The following is a 23,166-nucleotide window of genomic DNA, read 5'->3' as shown; positions in this document are numbered from 1 at the left end:
TTTGAGAGGATTTGTTTAATGACTTCCTGCTCTTGCTTCTACTATTATTACATATATTGTTCTTGATTCCCTTTGATAATTCATTAAGGGTTTCCATCTGTCTATTTGTATGTTCAGTGTTTTGTGCATATATATTTTTATAGTTTTTTATAATCATCTGCCGCTCTTTGACAACGCTAATCCACTAGAGAAAGGATTGATAAGCGTACTTTCCAGTGATAATTTAACATTGCGTTGTAGGCTCATTTATTCTTCTTTAAACTAATTTCCTTGTCTTCTCTCTTTTCATTGAACAAATTTCATCCCACATTGTTTCATTTCCATTTCTGTTATCTTTCCTATTCCTATTAAACAATCTTTTGCAACATATTATACTGTAAATAAGCTGAGTAACTATCGCATCCTATTTGCTGACGCCACTTGTTTCACGATGGAACATCTGCAATAGGAATTGGATGGAGACGGTGACGTATTCATTCAGCTATTTAGCACATCTTATTTTGTATACTATATTTTTGGTTATAACTTATTTGTTCTTATTTCCCAATTATGACAGCAAGCTTTTTTGGAATATGTTGTTTTTCAGAAGAAAGTCGTCTTAAAAATAAATTTTGTAATTTGAAAACTAGCTCAAGTAACAAACATAATATATTTAGCACTGATATGTAAGTTCAAAAATGCATAAAGTTATCGAACGATAATATTTTTCTACCACCACTTTCTACTTCACTTATTTATATTTTACTATGTAATATATTCCTGCTGAGTTTATATCCCATCCAACAAAGTTTCCACTAGTTATTTCAGAAAGAAATTGGATACTGAGAAATAACCTAACATGTATATTGTAAAAGTTGTGGAAGAGATGGGGTAATAGAAGAGAGGTTAATCTGGTTGTTGTATTACAAGTGTCGTTGTCAAGGAGCACTGTCGCCCTTCTGATTATCCATGTTTATCCTGTGATTCTCCCGATCTACGATCTCCTCTATTATCATGGAAAAACTATAGTTGTTATGCCATCTCACCAGGTGGTTCGCTCTTTTTTATCCATCCAACACTGATCCTCTTCTAACAATATTTTCCTGATAACCGAGCTACTGTATATTGTTGACACAGATAACAATGCTCACTCATTTCTTTAAATTAAAAAGCATGTGTATCCGTGCCATAACTGCAAGTGTGAGTAAACAAATCAATTAAAAAGAAAAGAACATGTAGATGAAATTGGGGATTGATGGAGTACTTGAACACTCCTAAGCTTTTAAGTTTTGGCAGTAAACTTAAATATGCTTTTGGTTGGCTAATGAGATTAGTCGTGCAGAATATCCATCCTGTTGCATAAATTTTGTAAGTGCGTTTTCAGTTTGCTACTCATTACAGTTTTTTTTTCAAAGATGACGTTTAATTTAAAGGTACTTTCAAAAACATACAGGAAATGCTTTTCTTTTCTGCAAAAGTGTGTAGCAGATGCTGTCATAAAGAAACAAAAATTTTTTTCCAATCCTGACATGTCTTTATGTTACAAATTAGCCTCGTAAAATGACGAAATATATAGTATTGAGGTGTAATGTTAATTAATTAAGAGTAAGACAGCTGTAATGATAATGAGTGACAATAAAATGGCGATATACTCAGCTGATTGTAAATCATACGAACAGAACATCTTAATCATCTTACAATCTAAACGTTTAATTTATGTTACTCATAATTGCAATGTGATAATTAAACTTACGTATGCAATTTACAAGAGAAGGTTACGGTCACTGTTGTTTTCTGCACCCTTCAATCTTGTTCTCTTCTGTTCTAGCTATTTTAATTTGAAATTGATTAAAACGACACGACAAATGGGCCCACTGTGATAGCAGAAACAATACATTATCGTTATCGTCGGCATATTCTTTGAAGTGTTGCTGTTATTCAGCTCCTGCTGTTCATTTTTGTTGCAATATTCGCAGAATGTACTTTTGCATCTTTTATAGATGCTCGTAATTTCTTCAAGATGGATTCACATCTTCTCATTTTTAAAATTCGATAACTCTAGAATACCGTCAGATTTTTGGTTGTTCAATCGAATACCAATTTACTATTTAATTTTTCTGAGAACAATGGAAATTTTCAAATTTTTTGATTAAGAATATTGAAAAATATATCATACATGGATCAGATATAATAAAACTAAATTATTCGTCATTTTTATTTATGAAGTATAATGTAATAAATATTAAATCATATCAAAATTCATATCAAAACGTTTTCGTTTTTCTAACAGAATTTTTTTCGTTTAATGATCGAATTCAAAAATTCCAGCTACAAATTGAAAGAAAAAAGTTAACAATGCAATTACAACGGTGCGGCTTTATACGTCATACGTCATCATAGCTTTAATAAGACATACTATATCGAAGGATTTTCAAAAAAAATGGTAGGCGTCATGTTTAGAGACACAAACTGTGTAATAGTTATTGATTCTAATATGAAATCGGAAGATCCAGTGGAGTAAGAAAGGAGTGAAAATTCAAGAAGTTGTCAACGAATGGAAGTTTGATGTTAATTTCAAAAGCTAAATAAACAAAACTGCATGCGTATATACTACTGGTTTATCTTACTTGTATCCCATTTTCTCCGATCGACTTGATCGGACGGTTTGCGTCATGAAATCATGACATAGTGGAAGAAGGGAAACAAAGAGGCTCTGTTGTTTTCCATTCCATTTCTTGAGCAAGTTTTAACTAAACGGTTATGACCAATCGGTGCACTCCAGTATCATATTTCAATGAAATTATGCTTTGGTGCTTCATTTCCAAAAAAATAGTTTGTTAAAACGGTCGTTTTTTTTCTAAATATTAAGATTTCGGGGCTGGTTTCGGTTTCAAGATAGCAGTACAATAAATGAAGCCCGATTCAAGGTATAATGAATAGTATTTTCCATAATCGCTTTTGTTCAGTCATTATCATATTATTTTTATTGGATTAGCTCGATTAACACATATATGGCTTACAGGAATTGAAAGTAATAAATCCTGTCTAAATGTTATAAAGGTATTTCGCAACCGACTTTATATTCTGCAAGTTGAGAGATACGCAAATTTGGCGAAGGTGAAAATGTTTTTCAATGTGAGTAATATACAAATTTCTGAAAGTTCCGGGAAAGAAAGGATGTTTACATTCATGATAAAATACACTGCTGAAGTAATAGTTGGAAAAAAAAATACATGTGAAAAAAAGATGGAGGAAGGGAAGTCAACTGCTACATCATATTTGATTGACAACTGTGAATGACAGATCCGTCAGTATGAGAATGTATTCAGGTTCAATCTCATTACCACTATCATTATTACTGCTATCAGCGCTATTATTTGCAGCTTAGTTCTGCAGTAAGCAACACTATAAGCAACGTCATTCAGTTCAATGATGCTCGGAGTTTTGCTGATTTGTAAACTGCGTATATCACAGCCTTCGGAATAGTTCCCAATGAAAGATTCAAACGAACAACCAAATAATATGTATCAGTATTACGATAAACACACTAACATTTTCGTCCGATAAGATGCCGGTATAAGCTTTGTTATAACTAATCGATAACAGATTTTAAACTGGTCTATCTGCGACAAATTAGAGCTTTTCTGATGTCTCAAATACCTTAAATTTCTAAACTTGAAGAGATACAGTATGTGAATTGTGTAGAGATCACATCTTACTTACAGATTCCATGATTTTTTCGGCACTGTTTTTTGCATCCACAAACAAAGTAAACAAAATAAAGTTCCTTTCAAGGTTTTTTTTTTTTAATTTTTTAAGTCTGCAAAAACAAACGTAACTCACTTTTTTCCCCAATCAAAACCTTAAATTTATATTAAAACGAAATTTGAGTATTTCAAATTTTTGTCCCAAATTACTGCAATAGAAAATATCAAATGCGAGATTAATCTAATAATTAATATCATTGAATCTATCCAAGGCTTTGTTAGACCATGTATTTTATTAAAAATCTCTCCAATTTTTATTTAGTATACCATAAAGGAGAAGGAATTAGGACTGCCTAAAAAAGAAAAAGCTAGTTTTGATTTTGGATTAGCTCGTTTTAGGAGAAGTCATTAGATTGTGAGAAAGTGCATGGGGATAAAACAGTGTTAATGCAGACAAATTGACGACATGAACAGCAACACCGGCTTCTATGCGTTGCAAAGAGCAGACGACATGCTGTGCGATTTGCATACTGGTATTAGTCCCATTATCGCATTTTGTGTATCTATGTAGTACTCTTGCCGCCCTTTCATAATCACCAAAAGTGCCTGAAAATTACAAAAGATAGTAATGTTACGACATGCTTTTCTCCTGAGGACAACAAAAAAATTGCTGGCCCTACCGCCGTTTTTGTTCATTAGGGTGACGATGATTAATGATAACAATGAAGTATGCAACCCTTTCTGATTCATAAAACTTCCAGCACAACACCAAAATACCGAAATGATGGGAATAAGTGAAACATCGAAAAAAACATCGAAAAGTTCAAACGCACCGCACCATTCAATATTGTTTGAGTGACCTACGAAGAAATTAGAGCAACACGAATTGCAAAATCATTTTTACTATCGAAAAGCCGACAGTTCAAGAACTTATTGCTTTTACATTTAGTTCGTATTACCGTTTAGCGATTATTCTACATAAATTATTTCATGATGAGAAAATGGCACAAATATTTCAGAAAAAATAAGGTTAAGACTTTACTGTCTTCGCAACTTACTCCATTGTATAATGCACTTTTCATATTTGCGTCAACTTCCACTTAATTTAATTTTTAGCATACATTTTAATGGAGCAAGAAAAAAATCGAAACACAAACTGCTCTTCTTATATTGTTATATTCATAAACTGCAGTTTGAAAATGACCATACAAATAAAATCATAATAAATCGCATATCTTAGCAAAAACTTTATCATCACATTTGCACAGCTCTCATCAACAAGCATATGAAAAGATGAAAGTACAAAAGTGACATTTATTCGAATCTGATTGGGATTAAAGGAAACTGCGCCCCTGATGGATCTGAAACATCGACGAGAAAGCATAACAAACCACCAATACCTTCAAACAAACTGTATGGACTATCTGGTATTCGGGCATGCTTTCTGAAATTCTGATCGCATGCAATTCGAGCGAAACATTGCGCATATTTGAAGTACTTCTGGAAAAGCATGCCATTTGACAAGTTAAACCTATATTATATAATTAGAGTACAAGGAATGGCTGGATCTTACTAAAAAAAAATCCAACATCGATTATGACGTCATATACTATCTCTATCAAATGCAAAAACTTTATTTAATCAAAATCAATTCGTAATTAAATATTTACCTCCTTCTGGGTTAGACGATAATAAAGAAGGAACGCATAACCACCACCTGCAACACCATGACAAATTCCTGGCCCTTTGCGCAGAACACCTCGTTCCCAAATAAGATCAAGCGCTTTTTCAGCCGCCTAAAACATCCTTAGTATGAAAAATGGTTGTTTTAATGATAGAAATATACTACGAACATTCTATATAAATAAGGAAACTAAAAGATGGGATGATTAAATTCTTGACCACTAGCCCTATCTGCGAATATCGACAATATTGAAGAAACAAAAGAATCTTATTTAATAAAAATCAGTTTTTTTAAGCGCATACCAGACGGTGCGTTTTAATTAATTAAGCGTTGTTACTGTCAGTAAGTTAACAGAGCAGTCCACATAGCAAAAAAGAGAACTGGAAATGAGAACTTACAAAAATCATCGTTGAAGAAAAGATTACATGTTACAATTTTGAGAAAATACGCCGTTTATATCAATGAACAGGCCATTTATAAGAAAAAAGAAAAAAAAGAAAAAAGGTAACGTGAAGAATACGAAGAACAAATACCTTTAAAAATTTGACTTTTTTAGTACATATATAAGCAACAATCATTAAATGAACAGCACCAGTCGCACCATGACACCAGTGCAGAAGTTCATTGGATCCACGTTTTACGCCGATTTCTTCAACACTTGGAGCGAAATTACCATTTTCTTCTTGTATTTCCAGAAGCCAATCCAATGTGCTGTCAATATCTCTTAATGCTGCATCATCCAGAAGATCAGAAAAACTGCAATTATTAATCTGAATAGATTTTCAAAAATTACTTCATGAAAAATAATTTTTTCCATGAGTAGAAGACGTTGTAAAAGAATGAGGAATATCAACAACAAATTTTCAGAAATAGTTGTAATAAAAGAAAAGTCTCATTTTTTTTACCTAAGCAACATTTGTAGAATGCCCATCAAACCATGAGCAGTACCGAGGTATTCAACATTATAATACTGATACATCAACGGTGCTCGAGATCTATGCCGTTTAGCGTAACAACGGCCAGAATTGATTATACAATCAATCACTTTTTTAATACATGAATTAGGTATGATTTCATGATGCAAACGCATCCTGCAAAAAAAGATAATTCAAGTCTTAAAACTAATACAGTAGAGCTTGCAAAATTAAATGAAAAGACGAAATTTCTCACTTGAAAACATTTTCACTCTTTTGTCTAAATTAACAAAATACTGAACATACCAACCTTAAAGTTAAAATTGCTGCTAGAAAGCCAGCTCTACCAACAAGTATTTCATCTGCACCATTTGGTAAATAATCTTTAGCACATATCACATCAATCAAGGATGTTATTTTATCAATGACAGTTGTATTTACAAACTTCTTCATTTCGTAATCCAGTATAGCTTTGATGACATATATCCCAAGTGTACCAAGCAAATATTGTCCTTCGTCTTTGCGATGTCTGCTTTGCTGCAGAAATCTAATACGGTCAATCTGGTGAAATAACTTTTTATGTATGGAAGAGTTCCGAAATTTTTTTTCACCATGTCAGCACAAAACGAAAACACACTAAGATGGTACTCTAAAATGGAAGATCTAACCAATCATTCCCATATGTTATTTAAAATTGATAGTGATCTAATGCAATTGCCAGACTAACCCTTGCCATTTACTGCATGCATATGAATAACCAAACGGTACATGAACAGCAGATAAGCAAATAAAAAGAACTACTACCATTAGATTTCTTTATTAGTAATTACAAAAGTAAAAAAAGAAATAAAACCTTGACTCGCTTTAATTGCTCCTGTATCATTTTACAACAGAAATTTGCGTACTGTTCTGCCTTCTCTGGCAAAAGTCGCGAGGCATACAGCACGCTGTACCCGTCACCTGCAATGCCAACGTATGCACCTCCATCGTAATCGTCCAAATCATGTCTCCGTTTCATGATTTCTTCTACGAGATTTGTGGCTTCCTGTTTCAGGGTTTCTTTAGTCACCTTCAAGTAACATCAGTTCAAGGCTTTTGTGAAAAGCTGTGAATAAAATGTGCTGATATGCAAAAGTTGATGAAAATTTTCACTTGAAGAGTAACTCCGATACGGTACGAAATCGATAGCCACCATGCTGCACAATTTGCATCCGTAAAAACAACTGCATCGCGTTCAAATTGCATGATCCAAAAGAAATACGAAAAGGCAACACGACACGTACTTGAATAATTAATGGAATTATGGAATTTAAACCATTAGATGCACAATATGAATACCTTATCCGATTCAGCTTCGCTATTGGTCAAATATGGATTGTCAAAATATCGTCTATGCACCACACGAAACATGGCCTCACAATCTTTTCCACTTTCCGAAACTGTAAACATACGCGAGAAGCACATTTTGCCCACTCACCTCCAACGTATCGTTACACAAATTCTTGTTTAAACCTTATCCAAAACTTACACAAACCCTTGTTTAAACTTTATTCAAAACATTCCGTTTATTCTACCTTCACATTCATTTTGAATGTATAAATGTTACCGAAATCTAGATACCTGTTTACTATATTACAAAGCAGAGAATTACTGCGGTGCTGTTGTAAAACACTACAATGACAAGAAGAATTTTGCGAAGCCAAATTTATTTTTTACGGAAACAACTGGCACGATATGGTAATACCTTTCTCACTCTCTGATGTGCATAATTTCAGAAAATAAAACAACATATTAAAGGTAATTAGGTAAAAGGAATGGGTACAAGAGGAAACTGTGCCTTATCTGGTTCCAATAAGTCGCACATAAAACATAAAGTTCCACTTATCCCTTCAAATAAGCTGTACGGTCGGTCAGGGGTCCGAGCACACCGTCGGAAATTTTCACTACAAAAAGCTTTCGCAATACAGCGAGCGCAGTCCAGGTATCGCTGAAAGAAGAAATCAACATAGTTCAGCACAGTGACTTGCAAAAAGTTGCGCGTTCAGGTCATCTAAACAGTATAATACATTTCTTGTCGGGTTACACCAACAATCTTTATTGAAAACAAAGAAAAGAGCTATTTGTTGTAGTAATTCTCAATCCAAAAACACATGAAATTATTATAACTTTACAATTGCTGTTTAGCAATAGATAAAAACTCTATTTTAACATGTAGTTGCTCAAAACCAGTGCGTTCTCTCGCATGTACGTTAATGTTTTAGATCCAAAAAAAAGCAAATGAAACAAAGAAACCTGCTCATTCGTAAGTCGGTGAAACAATAGGAAAGCATAACCACTTCCAGCAGTACCATGGCATATACCCGGCCCTTTCATCAGAATACCCTTTTGCCAAATAAGATTCAACGCTGCATCTGCACTCTGAAATTTCATTTCCATGGTTCGGGAAAAACCGCTGTACAAAGTTATTTCCTCCTATACAAATGATAAGTTCGATAACAATCAAAAGCGAGTAGCAGTTAGAATTTGAATAAAAAACAATCCAGACCTACAACACATACGGAAGCGCCCCACTTGTTATCATTATTTCATAGAACATATTTGAAAGAAATGACTACTTCAGAGACTGCTAAACTTCACCATGTGTTTAAGTGATACACCATGTGTCTAAGTGTAAGACACATAAAATAACTAGGTGAACTAACTTCCAGATATTTCTCTTTGCGGGTCCGTAAATACGCAACAATCATTAAATGAACAGCACCAGTGGCACCATGACACCAATGCACCAGTTCATTTTCACCTCGATCGACTCCTTTCTCTTCTACTTTTGGCGGAATGTTACCATTTTTTAACTGTAATGACACAATCCAATCCAGCGTTTCCAAGAGATCGGATTTCGCCTGCCCATCCAAAAATTCAATGAAACTGCAAAGAAGGTATTCGTCTTTAAACAGTTGGAAGAAAAGTTTTAAAAATTGACTTGCGTTCACTTCTTCATACGAAAACGTAAAACAAAAAAGTCCTCTACCACAAATTTTTAAGATACAAGCAATACCAAGGTGAATAACGGTTAAATTAAGAGCTCGGTTGAAGTTCAAACGAATAGTGATCATGAGTCTTTTAAGAGAAATGACGTTAAATCCTGTCTAGTGTGCATTTGTATCAACATTAGGAAATGTATTGCAGAAAACAACCAAACACTCCTAGTAACAATCAGAAGATTTAGTTTGGATTTCAAATGGACACACCACAAAAACTACACATTAGATTTTACCAAAGTAACATCTGCAGAATGCCCATAAGACCATGGGCTGCACCCAGGTAATGACGTCCATGATACTGATACATTAACGGCACCTTAAACAGTTTCGAAGATGCGTAAGATCTACCAGAAGCGACTATTTTATTTATAACATTCCCAATACAATCGTCAGGAATGATTTTATGTGCCATATGCTCCCTGGAAACTAAACAAAGTTTAAAAATAGCAATTTTAAACCAGAAAGACCAAAAAATGTAAGATAAATACTCGACAGGAAAAGATTTAAAAAACCTAAGAGTAATAACAGCAGCGAGAAAACCGACACGTCCAGCAAGCAGCTCGTCATCTCCATCACCAAGTACATCAGTGCTTGCTATAAGACGACCAATCTCAATAATACGGTCAATCAATCGTTTGCTTCTTTCGTTTTTTTCTTCGTAAAGTATAGAGATCACGTAAATACTTAATGACCCCAACAAATAACACGTTTCTCGATTCGACTCTTCCTGTAATTAGAGTAAGAAATTGCAGAAAGCCTTCAAGAATCACTACTGAAAAATCACAACAAACAGTGAAAACTTTCCTGTGATACAAAAAGCACTAATCTTCAAAGCTGACCAAAGTTACAAGCTAGAATTAAAACACTATGCTGAAGAAAATGACCGCTAAAAAGACAACAGATAGAAAGACTAGCTCAATTCGCTCATGCTTACTCATTCAGTCCAACTTATCTTCACGCCTTATCATTAAGCATGAAAGTCATACTTCGCACAGATTTCTCACTTTATTCTTCACCTACCGTATTCATAAGATGGGTATTATTAAAGCGTATTTTAAGTGACCGTTTTCTATAATAAATGTTTAAAATAAACTTTTCTAGCAGCTTCCAAATGCTGCATAAGTATGTGCCTTCCATATTTCATTGATTCCTCTTGATTGTGGTTAAAGGATGATGAAGATGCTCTTAACAGAGCATATGCAATACCGGCTCCACCGGTGTAAGCGCCTCCATGCAAATCATCGTTACTCGAAGGTCTATTCATTATTTTCTTCAGAAGCTGTTCCGCTTCATTCTCTAACCAAGACTTCGTGACCTGAAACAATGATTTAACTAGACTTAACTGTATTTATAGAAAGCACCACCAACTGTTATGATGAATACATTACTCAGGTCACATAGTACCCAGTGAATTTCAGCGCACTGTTTTACGAAATGATTTATATTCGCGAGTTTTTCACTTATATTGCCCCTTAAAAGTCTATAAATTAATTACGACCGCATAAAATAAGTTAAATCGAGAGTCAATACAATGCACTATTCTTCCTTATACATTGAGAGAAAAGTATGATCAGCGAAGAAAGGCAATTACGGATTCAGCTCCTTTCTTGGGGTTCTTTTGATAGGGATTTTCCATATATCGTGGCAACCATTTTGAAGACATACTTTGCTTACTGAAATCTAAAATCTTTGTATTACATATTACATATTGTATGTTTTATATATTATATATAAAACACGGATTCAGCTCCCTTATTGGGGTTCTTTTGATAGGGATTTTTCATATATCGTGGCAACCATGTATATATATATATATATATTTATATATATATATATATGTAGCGTGCCCTAATGAGGTTGCGAGCCATACTGGCGGTAGCTTATGTCCCGACAGGGTTTCCCATGCTAGACAGGTCTCAAGTGAAGAGCCAGACAAAATGTGTTCATGGGTAGGATAGGCTCTCTAGCTTCCCGAAACCATCCTAAAAGGGGGAAATTCTAACTTTGAATCCGAACATATGAACCTTGCTTAGCCTGTAATGCCATCCTCTTAGCCCAAGTCCCAGTGGTTCCCACCGTTTTCTTGAACAGGGATCACTTTGGCTTCTTTAATTATAGCTGTGACCGCAAAGTTCAAAAATAAGTCCTGTTAATTTGCGAATAAATTCCAATCAGGACTTTTAACGTATTAATCAAGACTTTTTTAACATACTAGACAAGAAGAGCCCTGCCTCTTTTCCGTAGCCATCCTCGAGGAACACATTTTAGTGCTCGATAGGCCCTGGCAGATAATCCTTACAAGTAAAGAGTGAGCCAGTTTTCCGCACGCAGTGCCTCACCTAAAAAATCTATTGTGCACCCTGGAAGGATACACCCGCCTCTGTACCGTTAGCAGCATACGTGGGCAGAGCTTTTCCCAAATCCTCGCTCGTGAAACTTAGCCACGAGGACGATATATATAATTTTTGGAACTTCAGTTCAGCTAATTACCATCAGTTTTTTGCTAATATGTATTTCGACTTTTCCAAGTTTCTCAGCATTTTTCCCCGTATTTAGTAATGCCTGTAGTCATATACAACTACGAAAACTCATAATTCACGAAATTTCCCTCTTCCCCCGCGAATTCTCGCAGCACTTTTCACCGGAAACAGAATCCCCGGCTCATCTGATCGCTGTACCGCGATTTCACTTAGACCTCACCCCCAACGACTCGACTAAGTCACACTTATCCAACTCTGTTGCATATCACAGAGTATGAAATTCTTGTTCTCATGTTCGATCAGACGGCTATGATTTTGCATTATCCCGTAAATTGTGAACTGGATGCTTGGTTCATTCATTTATATGAACTTCATTAGTAGCTATGGTTGTTTTCAGAATAATGTTTCATCTTATCGTGTTCTTGTTATTTGATTTATTTCGGTTAAATTACGGCGCTGTTTTGCAGGAATGTTACAGACATCATGTAGAAATCTGCTTACGTTACCACCATTTGCCGTGTCTGTTACGAGGCTTGAAAGTGGCATTCCGTCGGTGAATGATATGAAAAAATCAGAAAATGATTACCATCCATCGAAATATACGATTTTGGGTTAAGCTTTATCCTCGATTTTGTGATGGATTTTTGGTTTCATGATTCATCTGGTCCTTTCTTATAAATTGTAAAGTCCTTTTGTCCACTCATAAAAGTCGTTACCAATAATTATTCAAATAAAGCAATCTTATGTAGGGAACAAACGGAGAGATCCAATGCATTATACCGACAGAAAAGTGGGTCGGGGTTACTGGCATTTCTCCAATACTATTTTTCACTCACGGCCAAAGATTCATCCAAAAATAGCGAAAGGAATAAAGCGGAATTTTTACTTAATTTTTGCTGTTCTTCTCGGCTTGTGCATAGATTACGATTGGTACGTTATTTCATGTGAATAAATTGGTTATAACATTCGTTAGCGTTAGCTGATAATTGCTTTTTATGGTAAAAAAATTGGTTAGTTTTTTATGTTTCTAATAAAGGGTAAGGTCATCCACAGAGTGGCTATCGCTAGTTAGAATCGAATCTTAATACATTAGAAGTTTGTCGTAATATTATGCAAGTGCATGTTTTTTTAATATAAATTTTCACATTATATAATTTTCTGTGTCTGAATTGAATCTTTTGCCCTAATTCAATATTTGTTGTTTTTTATCAAGGCTTGGATATCAGATTAAGAAATGCACAACGTATTTTCGTCCAGAAGCTGTTGATTACAACCTACCACATACCAAGAGTATGAGCCGCCGTCACTGTTCTGAATAATGTTGATAAGAAATGATAAAATTATGAAAGTCCTATACATAAATATTCCACAGGTAGGATTTTTCGGTATTTTGCGATTTGGAAGGTATACTTTTTTGGTAATATGTGTTGTTTTTTATCAGTCTTTTGAAATCATATTCGTTCACACTTCGATGAAAAATGGAATAACTTTCGTTCTTTTTCTGCAATATGTCTCTTTATCCGTCCAGTTTTAACGATATATCTTACTTTATCCATCCACAGATTTTCTTCGTGCACAAGTACAAACAATGGCATTACTATTTGGGAATGAATTCATCCCTAATCTCTTGTTCTAAAGTTCATGTTGAATTTTTAAGCTTTCAAACAAAGTATCATGGATCCATTTCCAAATCTTTTCATTTTGTTATGTACTCGTAAGTTGTATGAAATACCTCTTGCACTTTAGATAATAATGAACGATAGGGCCTCATCTCGAACATTTGTGGGAATAATGCATCCGCATTATTTAGAACTTAGTATATTCCTAATTTTTGAAACAGATGTGCGTTTCCAGCTTTTTAATTCTAAAATTGTATTTAGCTACGTTCGGGTGAAAGTTTTTGCTGATGGAGCATGATACTTCGTGTATTATATTGTAGAAAGTGGAAGTTATTAAGTCAGGAAAGACATTCAAAATTTCTTTGTTTTTCCTTTAATGATGCCATTATTTTGTTGCATTTGAGATCATGTTATTTGCAAAGTTAGGTGAGGACATTCTAATAAATTTTAAGGGTATTTGTTCCTGATGGCCATATTTTTCAATAAATCAGAAAATTTATTCCAGTGACTTATGGTTATGTGATGTATTTGTTGTTGCTTCCATGCGATTTTGGTATTTTTCAGATTGTTACAATTGGCTTTCTGTTTTTCCAATATTTCCTTCGGCTTTCACTCTGGCTTTTTGGATGTTTGATTCAATGACAATGGACAAGTTTTTTTTAAAGTCTTTGTTTTGGATGCATCTGCACGGAAACGAGAAATTGAAAATCGAGCTTCATGGTGAAGGACGTATTTCTCAAAGGAACGATCCCAGAGATATTATTTGCTGATTGTTTCTTGCTTACTCAGACGTTTCTGAAATCTTGTAATAGAATATTTAATTAAAGGATATGGAAGAAAAATAAAATTTTTTAATTGATGAGTACTTTTCATCTTTTTTTTGTTTGCTGCTTACGAGAGTTTTGCTTAAATCAGAAAATTTATTCCAGTGAGTTATGGTTATGTGATGTATTTGTTGTTGTTTTCATGCGATTTTGGTATTTTCCAGCTTGAAATCCCAAATTAAATTTACCTTATAACTTTGCACTTTGCATGTCCTTATGAGGTTGTTGCCTGTAAGCTATGTGGACTGTGGCAATTGCCTCTGGTAAGGCTTTCCATGATAGGCAGATCTCAACTGAGAGGTCAGACAAAGTGTGTCCATGGGCAAAATGGGCTCACTAGCTTCAATCATCCTAGGTTGAGAACAACTCTGATCTCAGATCTGGGCCGATGGAGCTCGTTTAACCTTTTAAGGCCATCCATCTTAGAGAAGGGTACTCTAGCTAAACCTACATCCTTCGCTGTACTGTCCAAGGCCGTGGCAGTATCATATCTTCCGACACCAGGATTGACGACTTGTCAGCAAAGACATACAGCGTTTTCGGAAAAATCTATAAAAGAGTCTAGTGTAATAAACACCTGAAGAGAAGTACTAAAATTAATGTCTAGAAAGCCATCGTTTATCTATTCTCTAATATGAATCTGAATCATCGGTTTCTCTAATATGAACCTGAATCATCGGTCGTCTGCCGCCACCAATACGACTCCTCGAACGCTTCCACCAGCGCTGCCTTCGTGCAATCCTAAACACCCACTGATCTGACTTCTTGACTAATGTTACTAATGTTACTGTTCTCGCACAGGGAAGGGTCACCAGTGTTAAGCCTGGACTACTGAGGACGCAACTGCACTGGATTGGGATAGGGGATCAGGGCCTTCCTAAGATTGTGCTCTGTGGTGAACTCGCCACGGCTTCAGCAAAAGAAAAGCTCCAAAGAGGAGATACAGAAACTCTCTGAAATAACACCTCAGCTTTGGCCATATAGACTGCCAACAATGGTCCACTGTGGCCTCGAATAGGGAGACATAGAAACACATTACTTATAACGCTGCTGCTTCCTTCGAGAATATGCGCAGAATCAGCCTCGAGAACAAAAAACATTGCAGGAAAAACCGCATCTCGCCAATATCGCCTAAGAAGATTTTACGTTGTGCTTTTAGCAATCGAATATGCTTTTTCCGCATTGGCCTTCCCAATCATCAGTGCGCCTGCAGCAATGATGAGTTTAGTCTTTTACATATCTTCGTTAGCGAAAACTAGTCATGGAGACGATATAGTGGTAGTGGTTTAACACTAGCATAACTATTAGACTAGAAGTTTTTTTACAACATTTCGACATTCTGACAATTATATGTAAGCTTGATTAACAGACTGGTAGATCTTTAAAATATCCTCACAATTGCAAATATTCGTTATAACAGATTGGATGAAATTTACAAGAGAGGACTTTATCTGCAACATTTAAACGTTGCAATTAAAATTGGTTAAAAAAGTTGGAAGAATTGGGTTTAGGTAAATGATTCATCACTTTAGGTATCGAGATATTTATTTTATTAATTTTGTGTGACGAATCATTTATCTAAGAAATATTCTGCATTCTAAATAAATTAATACTACAAATTTCTATAATATGAATCTACTTCGGCTTTTCCGACAATATCCTTCCCATTGTCTCAATTCTCACTTATACATAGTAGAGACAAGAAATTCCTTCCCTTCTTTGTATACCTCTGGCAAACGCAATCAAGTTTTTCATTACGTACGCTTATAGACCACCACCGTCATAGACCATCAGTAATTTCAGGGTTCAGTCTGTTTACCGGTTGTTTGTTGAAACGGAATGCATCACATTAGGATAGCTGCAGTAAAGTGGAAAAAAGGGAAAATTCATTAATATACTATTAGTTTCAGCGAATTGAGATTGTCCTTACCGGAGAATTTCAACGGTAACTGGAGTGACGTGCGAAGGAGGAAGTGAGGGGTTGTGGAAAGAAGAGAAGGTGAATGTACAAGACGGAGAAGAGAAAGCATGATTCGAGGAGTAAAGATCAAAGAGCACAGTACGAGTAGCGAGCAGTTGGTGCTGATTTGCTGGTCGATTTTCATTAAGGGTTTGATAAAGCTATGATGAATGAAGAAAGGATGGCGGTAGCGGGTGGTGCGGTATGTGAGAATACAGAGACGATGACAATGATATCTCAGGTAAGTGTCATCTATTGTTTGCTAATTGCTAATTAAATGCTTGATAGGATTTTTGATACTTTTGGATCTTTCATTTAATATAAAACAGTGGTTCTCAATCTTTTCTTGACCAAGCATCACTTTGGCTTTTTTATTTGTCGCGGGGATCATATGGTTCGAAAATAATAAATTTGGTAAATTCTGTTATTGTTCCGTTTAATCCTCTATTAATTTGAAAGTAAACTTTAGTCAAAATTTTTAACGTTTAAATTAGTATCATTTTAAATTGGTATCATCATTATAACTTGAAAAAGAAGGAATATAATTTTGATAGCCCTTATTTTAATTCTCGCGGACCATCGGTTGGGAACCATTAATATAAAACCCTACCTTTGCACATGGTCTGTTAACGGAATTTGGTAAGTGTCCAGTTCTGTTGCTGTCATCCAAGTGAACATCTCTTTTTTAGTTTAGAACGAAAATTTATATATCCTCTGTTACTGAGTTTAGTGAATATTGCAAATGACACACGTGTGACACGTCTCTTCCTTTTGCTCAGTTCTTTCAATTCGGTTTACTCGAGTTGTTTTCAGGAAGTAATGAATGTAAAGTGTTGCATTCAATGAAATTTTTCGAAATTTTCCTGCGTCCTCATCATTGAAGGGATAGAATAAGGCAGTGTTGATATAGGAGACAGTTGAAATTAGTGATTAGCTAATGCAACCGAATGTGCATTACTGTATGGTTTTACTGATAAGATACGAGACCAAGTTTTACTTCAAGATACGAGACCACTTAGTTCTGCTAGTTTGTTTGCTTGGAACGGTGAAGCTCCTGAAAATGAATTCGCTGCTATAATTTAGTAAGTTATGATTTATAGTTTGCATTCAACAGATGGTTTTTCAACAGATGATTTTTTTTTGGACAGATGATTTTTCGAAATGCGTTTTTGGTAATGCAATTCTTGATGCACACAAAGCAGTTTAAGATTACTACTCTAGAAAGTTAGTTTTATCAGTAGGATGCTTTAATTACTATTGCGATCTTGAGAATCGTCGAGTCCCAAATGCATTCAGAAATATGAGTTGTAGTGGATTGTTTTACTCAAAGCAACCTCTCAAATCCTTTTATAAAGAAGTTTAAAATGAATTAAATTGCAAAACTATTGTATCTTCTAGCAGGGAAGAAAAAACAGTGATATATTGATTCAGAATATATACTTTAGAAAAAATCTGCAAGAAGGGCACGTAATTTTTTTTTAGGACGTAAAAATAATTTGTGGAATAGTATGTTTAATATTCAAGGCTTATTCCAGTTTCTCACCACCAACAAATAAAATAAGAGCTAAACTTTTGTTAAAATTACATCATCCATTGCTCAAAAGGTAAAAAGAAACTTTGCTGTACAATTTTGAAGCTTGTGCACTTTTTACTCAAATATGGATGGGTGGATTCCAGAATCATGTTTCCGCTTTGTTAGCGACAGGTGGACATCACTTATTGCTGAATAGTATCCGAAAGAGAAAGCACGACCTTCCTACTCGGGATGATATGTATAATGAATATGACAAGTTCTGATTAGAGGAGATTAAATCCAGAAGAAAGGATTTACAGGAGCTTCCTGAAATGGAGTTTACATCTCTTACATCATGACATTGAAAATATTGCAATGAAGATTAAGTACATTTGGCGATCATGTTAGGATTAGAGGTTATTGCTTTCATCAATCTATTTTTCAAGTGTTTTACTAGCTTATTACTGTTATCCTCAATTTTTAAGCGACCAAAACCGAATTTGCCGTCGTTTGAAGAAATAAGACGTGCCGTGCCGCCATCATGTTTCGAAAAGTCGCTGTTCAAATCACTCTTTTATCTCGTTTTCGATTTTGTTATACTGTATGGTTTGTACAGATTTGTTGGTGTATTCGAATCATTTGGAATTTTTGGGCTATTTATATGGTAAGATACCTTCATATTTGCTTCGATTCGCATGGTTGCAAAATAACAATTTATGTTTTGCTACGAGAAAACCGACCTATTAACGTTGAGCACCCTTTTGAATTAAAAATAAATGATGCATATTGAAATGCTTACTGTAAATGATAAACTTCAGGTATTGCTTTACGGGAATGTTTGGATCGTCACTGTTTGTGGTTGGTCATGATTGCGGTCATGGTACCTTTTCCAAATATACTTGGGTCAATGATCTTTTTGGACATATCGCTCATGCCCCACTTTTGACACCATACTGGCCCTGGAAGAAGTCGCACAGACAACATCATCAGTACACTTCTCATATTGACAATGACATGGTCTATTTGCTTCCCTAATTTTTAAATTGATGTATAGATTGATTGTTTCAAATTTATTCAAACTTTAGGGACATCCCTGGGTGGTCGAAAAAGATTTCATGACACGAGGTTGGATAATGCGTCATTTTTCAAAGATTCCACTTTCCGGTTTTATTCGGTTAGTTAAATATTACATTTCTAGATATTACTGATGCGAGATGTTGATATAAATGTGGAAAATCTCATAGAAGCACCTTCCTAGCTATTGAAATCCTCTGCTTTTCAGACGGTAGCCACTTTTGGCCTTATAGTAAATTTTTTAACAAAATCCTACTAGTGAATGTACGTTTGTGACGAAGCTGTTCTTTCATCCTAACGAGAGATGCCAGTTTAATAGCCTCATTTTTTTTTTCAACAAAAAACATTTCTAGATGGAGCCCAATTTACACGATGGTCGGTCTACCAGACGGCAGTCATTTTTGGCCTTATAGTAAACTTTTTAACACCAATCGTGAACGAATGGAATGTGTTATTAGTGGTTTAGCATGTTTATTTTGTACTGTGGTTAGTTTATTAATCCTAAAAAATATATAACAAATACATTAAAAATGCATCTCAAAAGTGATTCCGCACAATATATGAAACTGCAATATTTTAGAATTTCAAAAACTTCATAACTGTTCCTGTCAATAATTTAATAAATATTTCAGGTGGCCTTTGTTATATGTAATTATAGCTGGTTCACATTCGTCAAATATTATTACATTTCGTTGTTGTTTCAAGGTTACTGGCTTGTTATCATAACTTATCTGCAGCACAACGATTATAGTATAGAGGTATGCTTCGAACGCATTTTCTAGCCCTTTTCTTTTTTTCTGGCCCCTTTTCGTTTTCTAGCCCTTTTCTTTTTTCCTGGCCCTTTTTCGTTTTCTAGCCCTTTTCTTCTGCCATCTAAAATCACCTAAAATGTCTTTTTTTTGAATCCATGAGATATATCTATATAATCCCTATCGCTTGACGAATGGAAGTTTAACAACCTTAGGCTTACTTCTCCAGCATGGTATGCTCTGCTTTCTGGTGTTTTAGGAAGTTATTTTTTTCTTTTATGCTTGCGGAGTGATTGTCACACTCAGTGAAGGAGTCACTACAAAAAAATTTGAAGCTTCAATTTAAATGGATTCTATTCAAAAACGTTTTAGCTATATTTTATTGGACGGAAAAATGATAACAAAAGCTGAATTTTAGATCCTTATAAATCTCTCAAAGGTGAAGGATTTATAACGCATTTAATAATGTAGTTGTAGAGTTAATTGCAAGTAGTCTGTCTGCTCAGTGTTGCACAGTTAAATCATTTTCATACCGCTATAGTATCATTTAAAGTTAATCAGACTTTTCTTGTTCCATGTATGTTTAGGTTTACGAGGAAGGCTACTGGAGTTATGTGATGGGGCAAGTACAAACCATTGATCGGGTGTATGGTTTTGGAATTGATACAGTGCTGCATCATATTACCGATGGTATCAATTTTTCAATTTTGATTTTTAAATAAAAAAAACTAGTGAAAGAACTGAACTAGTGTCAGTGGTTATCATAATCTCATATAAGAACATGTGTTTTCAGAAGGGATCTTTTTCTTAGAAATAAGTGCCTGTTTAAATCCTTTAAAGATGTTGGAAGAAGCGTGCTAAAAATTCTGTTTTAAATTATAAATCCATAATTTTTCATATATTTTATGTCAGTATTAATGATTTATCATTTTTAGGGCACGTGGCTCATCATTTCTTCTTCACGAAAATTCCGCATTACCATTTAATGGAAGCAACAGTGGCAATTAAAAGTGTCCTGGAGCCTTATAAGGCATATCGATGTAAAAGCAATACCGACTTTTTGTTGGATTATTTGACGCTCAATATTAAATTAGAATACCTTATTGGTAGAGGTACTGGCATTCTTACCTATGCTAGACAACAAAAAGAGGAATGATTTGTTGAGTTTTTTATAATAACCGGTTCAAAAAGAAGTGAACCCGGGAATTCTTTCACTTCAGTTTTTCAAGAAATGACGTTGACAGTTGATGACATTTGCTGGTAGAAGTTCGATTTTATTGATATGAATTCTGCTTCACTGGTATTAAAAATTTCTATTTTTCGATGATAGTAAAGTTCTTTGTTAATAATATCGCTGTGCTTCATTGATAAACATTTCTAGCTTAATTCTACAGAAAGAGATTTCAAAATATTTCCCTTAAGAGTACAGAAGGTTTTTTATTTTGAGTTAATAATCACCTTGAAGAAAAAATTACTAAAAATTAGAAGCGGGAAGGCGATAGGGAAAAAAAGAGACGGGCAAATCTGGACAGAAGAATTGCTGATTAAGAAATGTACAGCTCAATAAGTTAGCTAAAAGTATCAAGTTTTATAATTAAGGCATAAACGTAAACATTTGGTAGGTCTCTTGACCCTTTGCATTTTATTCCAGTTATCATTTCTTTCTATCCATTCAGAAACTCTGCTTTTTAAAAACACTGATTTGACTCCTGGGAAAAAAAAAGAATATGTACTGAAGTTCAACTGATGCATTGTGCCACATGTTTGGGTTAACTTGTAACGATATTATTCAGAAATAGTGGTGACGTGTTCGCAGAATCTTTGATAGCTGAAAATTGAGAATGTAAAAATAGGTCGTGCAACAGTGTTGGTAACCTGTTTGTAGATAGGTATCTAACTTATAGTAGAAGAAAGTTCCAGTCTTTGTATAGTTGTTCCCTGAATCTTTGAAAACAGGTTGTGCAAAACTAGACTAATTGAGAGTTCTTTACGGGCGTGAGTTGTGTAGTTTATCAGAAAAAAAAAATTAGAAAACTGAATGACGTGTGTCATTATCCTGTTTTGGAGTGGATTCAGTAATTTAAATTGAAAACGGTTAAATATCAAGTCGACTGACTGCTCACATGTAGCTTGAAAGATTTTGCCTATGACAGTTGTAGGATAACATTTGAAATGGTTCGTATTCGACAAATTAACAGTTTGAAATGTGTTGAACTTTTTTCGGGAGATTTTGGCTGAGTAAGGCAATAATGTCATAATCGTAGATAATATATGAAAAGGCAAAAAATAAAAAAGTAGAACAATAAGCTTGATATGCTTAAATTTTCAATTGCGAAAAGTGTGAGAAATAATCGTAAATAAGAGAAATCCCTATATGAAATCCCAATATGTTTCATCAAGAGATCAATTTAGTTGTCAGTATGATACCTATGGTATTCGAACAAGACACTTTAACGTTCTAATTCAGTCTAATCTAATGATTGTTCAGCTAATTCCAGCTAAAAAAGAAAAGTATATCGAAGTTATTTTAAAAATAATAGCTAACTTTCTATCAGTTTTTCAATTATTCAATTCCAGTATACATGTTGCATTTTGAGCCTTCTCATTGTTTCTGAACTTTTCAATGTCAATTGCTATCATTAACTGGAATGAAATATGAATGTAATCACGTCTTGGAAATTTCCAAAGCTTATTTTTCGAAGACCTTGCGCTTCAACAAATAAATTTATTTTAGAACTCAGAGTTTGCCTTTCCAGAATGCCCGCGAGGTGCATAGTATGTGTCATGTGGCAAGTATAAATTTAAAATATGTGTTTTACAGACGCATTTCATCTGCAGATATCAAAAAAATTGGTGACAGTAGTAAACTGGACATACCCCTGTAATAACGTGATACGATTATTTTTTTCATAACTACCTGAAAAATGATGTTCAGTCTTCTTAGCGCTTGATAACTATCTATGTCATTCTTATTTATTTTGTTGTCGAAATTATGATCTAGACAGATTGTGGAGTGCTACTTATTTGAATCATAAAATTTGGCCTTCTTTCTCATGAACAAAAAACTCACTTATATGAAGTAATAATTACATTTTAAAGTTTTAAGATGACGTCATAAACGACCCGGTTATTTGTTGTGGATTTATTAAGAAAGACTAGCCCAAAAGTTGAAGGAATTAAATATTTTGAGATCGAATTTTGGATATGCATGTACTGGCGCTAAAAAAAATCTCCTCAGATTCAGCAATTTTCCTCACTTCACTAGCTGCAAAACAAGATTTTCAAAAAATATCTGAACTTCGAAAATAAAATGCAAAATAATAACCTGGAAATTATAGCAGGCAGATTTAAAATTATTCATAAAAAGAGTTATTAAGAATGACCTGAAGATCATAACGTGCAATCATTGGTTATCGTGCAGTCATTGGTCAAACAGTGGGAAGTTCGGTGTTTACCGACAGCAAATTTGAGGTAAAAAATGTGTGCATGTTCGAATGTACGACACTGGCTTAAGTGAATATGCTATGACTGAAAGCAAAAGAAATAATAATTGTAGTATGAATAACACCAACAAGTTAATCGCTTTTTTTTCGATATGTTGGAGTACATGAAAGTTGTTTTC

At 34.5% G+C, this 23,166-nt stretch overlaps 5 protein-coding genes across 5 annotated transcripts; 2 read left to right on the top strand and 3 right to left on the bottom strand.

The window, feature by feature from the left end:
• Window positions 1–5,000: 5,000 nt before the first annotated feature.
• On the bottom strand, window positions 5,001–7,748 carry LOAG_02179 (hypothetical protein; the record flags this gene model as incomplete). Its single annotated transcript, XM_003137717.2, has 7 exons — window positions 5,001–5,186; window positions 5,357–5,482; window positions 5,904–6,126; window positions 6,276–6,461; window positions 6,595–6,821; window positions 7,138–7,353; window positions 7,623–7,748. 7 exons carry the CDS (start codon window positions 7,746–7,748, stop codon window positions 5,001–5,003), a joined length of 1,290 nt encoding a protein of 429 aa, XP_003137765.2.
• A 337-nt stretch (window positions 7,749–8,085) lies between these two features.
• On the bottom strand, window positions 8,086–10,988 carry LOAG_02178 (hypothetical protein; the record flags this gene model as incomplete). Its single annotated transcript, XM_003137716.1, has 7 exons — window positions 8,086–8,271; window positions 8,577–8,702; window positions 8,987–9,209; window positions 9,559–9,744; window positions 9,838–10,052; window positions 10,419–10,640; window positions 10,917–10,988. 7 exons carry the CDS (start codon window positions 10,986–10,988, stop codon window positions 8,086–8,088), a joined length of 1,230 nt encoding a protein of 409 aa, XP_003137764.1.
• A 1,286-nt stretch (window positions 10,989–12,274) lies between these two features.
• Window positions 12,275–13,124, top strand: LOAG_02177 (hypothetical protein; the record flags this gene model as incomplete). The annotated part of the gene is made up of 3 exons (XM_020445942.1): window positions 12,275–12,416; window positions 12,555–12,735; window positions 13,019–13,124. 3 exons carry the CDS (start codon window positions 12,275–12,277, stop codon window positions 13,122–13,124), a joined length of 429 nt encoding a protein of 142 aa, XP_020303656.1.
• Window positions 13,125–14,695: 1,571 nt separating this feature from the next.
• Window positions 14,696–15,348, bottom strand: LOAG_02176 (hypothetical protein; the record flags this gene model as incomplete). Its single annotated transcript, XM_003137714.1, has 3 exons — window positions 14,696–14,797; window positions 14,917–15,096; window positions 15,214–15,348. The coding sequence occupies 3 exons, from the start codon at window positions 15,346–15,348 to the stop codon at window positions 14,696–14,698; spliced, it is 417 nt and encodes a 138-aa protein (XP_003137762.1).
• An 816-nt stretch (window positions 15,349–16,164) lies between these two features.
• On the top strand, window positions 16,165–20,926 carry LOAG_02175 (fatty acid desaturase). Its single transcript, XM_003137713.2, has 8 exons — window positions 16,165–16,449; window positions 18,207–18,385; window positions 18,540–18,738; window positions 18,807–18,895; window positions 19,149–19,281; window positions 19,428–19,553; window positions 20,132–20,234; window positions 20,480–20,926. The coding sequence occupies exons 1-8, from the start codon at window positions 16,372–16,374 to the stop codon at window positions 20,698–20,700; spliced, it is 1,128 nt and encodes a 375-aa protein (XP_003137761.1). The 5' UTR covers window positions 16,165–16,371; the 3' UTR covers window positions 20,701–20,926.
• Window positions 20,927–23,166: the final 2,240 nt, after the last annotated feature.

Source organism: Loa loa, assembly GCF_000183805.2.
Source record: "Loa loa unplaced genomic scaffold supercont3.123, whole genome shotgun sequence".
NCBI classification, from domain to species: Eukaryota; Metazoa; Nematoda; class Chromadorea; order Rhabditida; family Onchocercidae; genus Loa; species Loa loa.
The sequence above is the reverse complement of the archived record's forward strand: the minus strand, read 5'-3'. Positions and strand labels throughout refer to the sequence as shown.

Excerpts from the sequence above, each read along its gene's own strand:
- LOAG_02175 (XM_003137713.2), top strand. The coding sequence starts at position 16,372 with ATGATGAATGAAGAAAGGATGGCGGTAGCGGGTGGTGCGGTATGTGAG. Across the intron at positions 19,282-19,427 it reads CATGTTTATTTTGTACTGTG|GTGGCCTTTGTTATATGTAA; the intron begins GTTAGTTTATTA and ends TAAATATTTCAG. Across the intron at positions 20,235-20,479 it reads GCTGCATCATATTACCGATG|GGCACGTGGCTCATCATTTC; the intron begins GTATCAATTTTT and ends TATCATTTTTAG.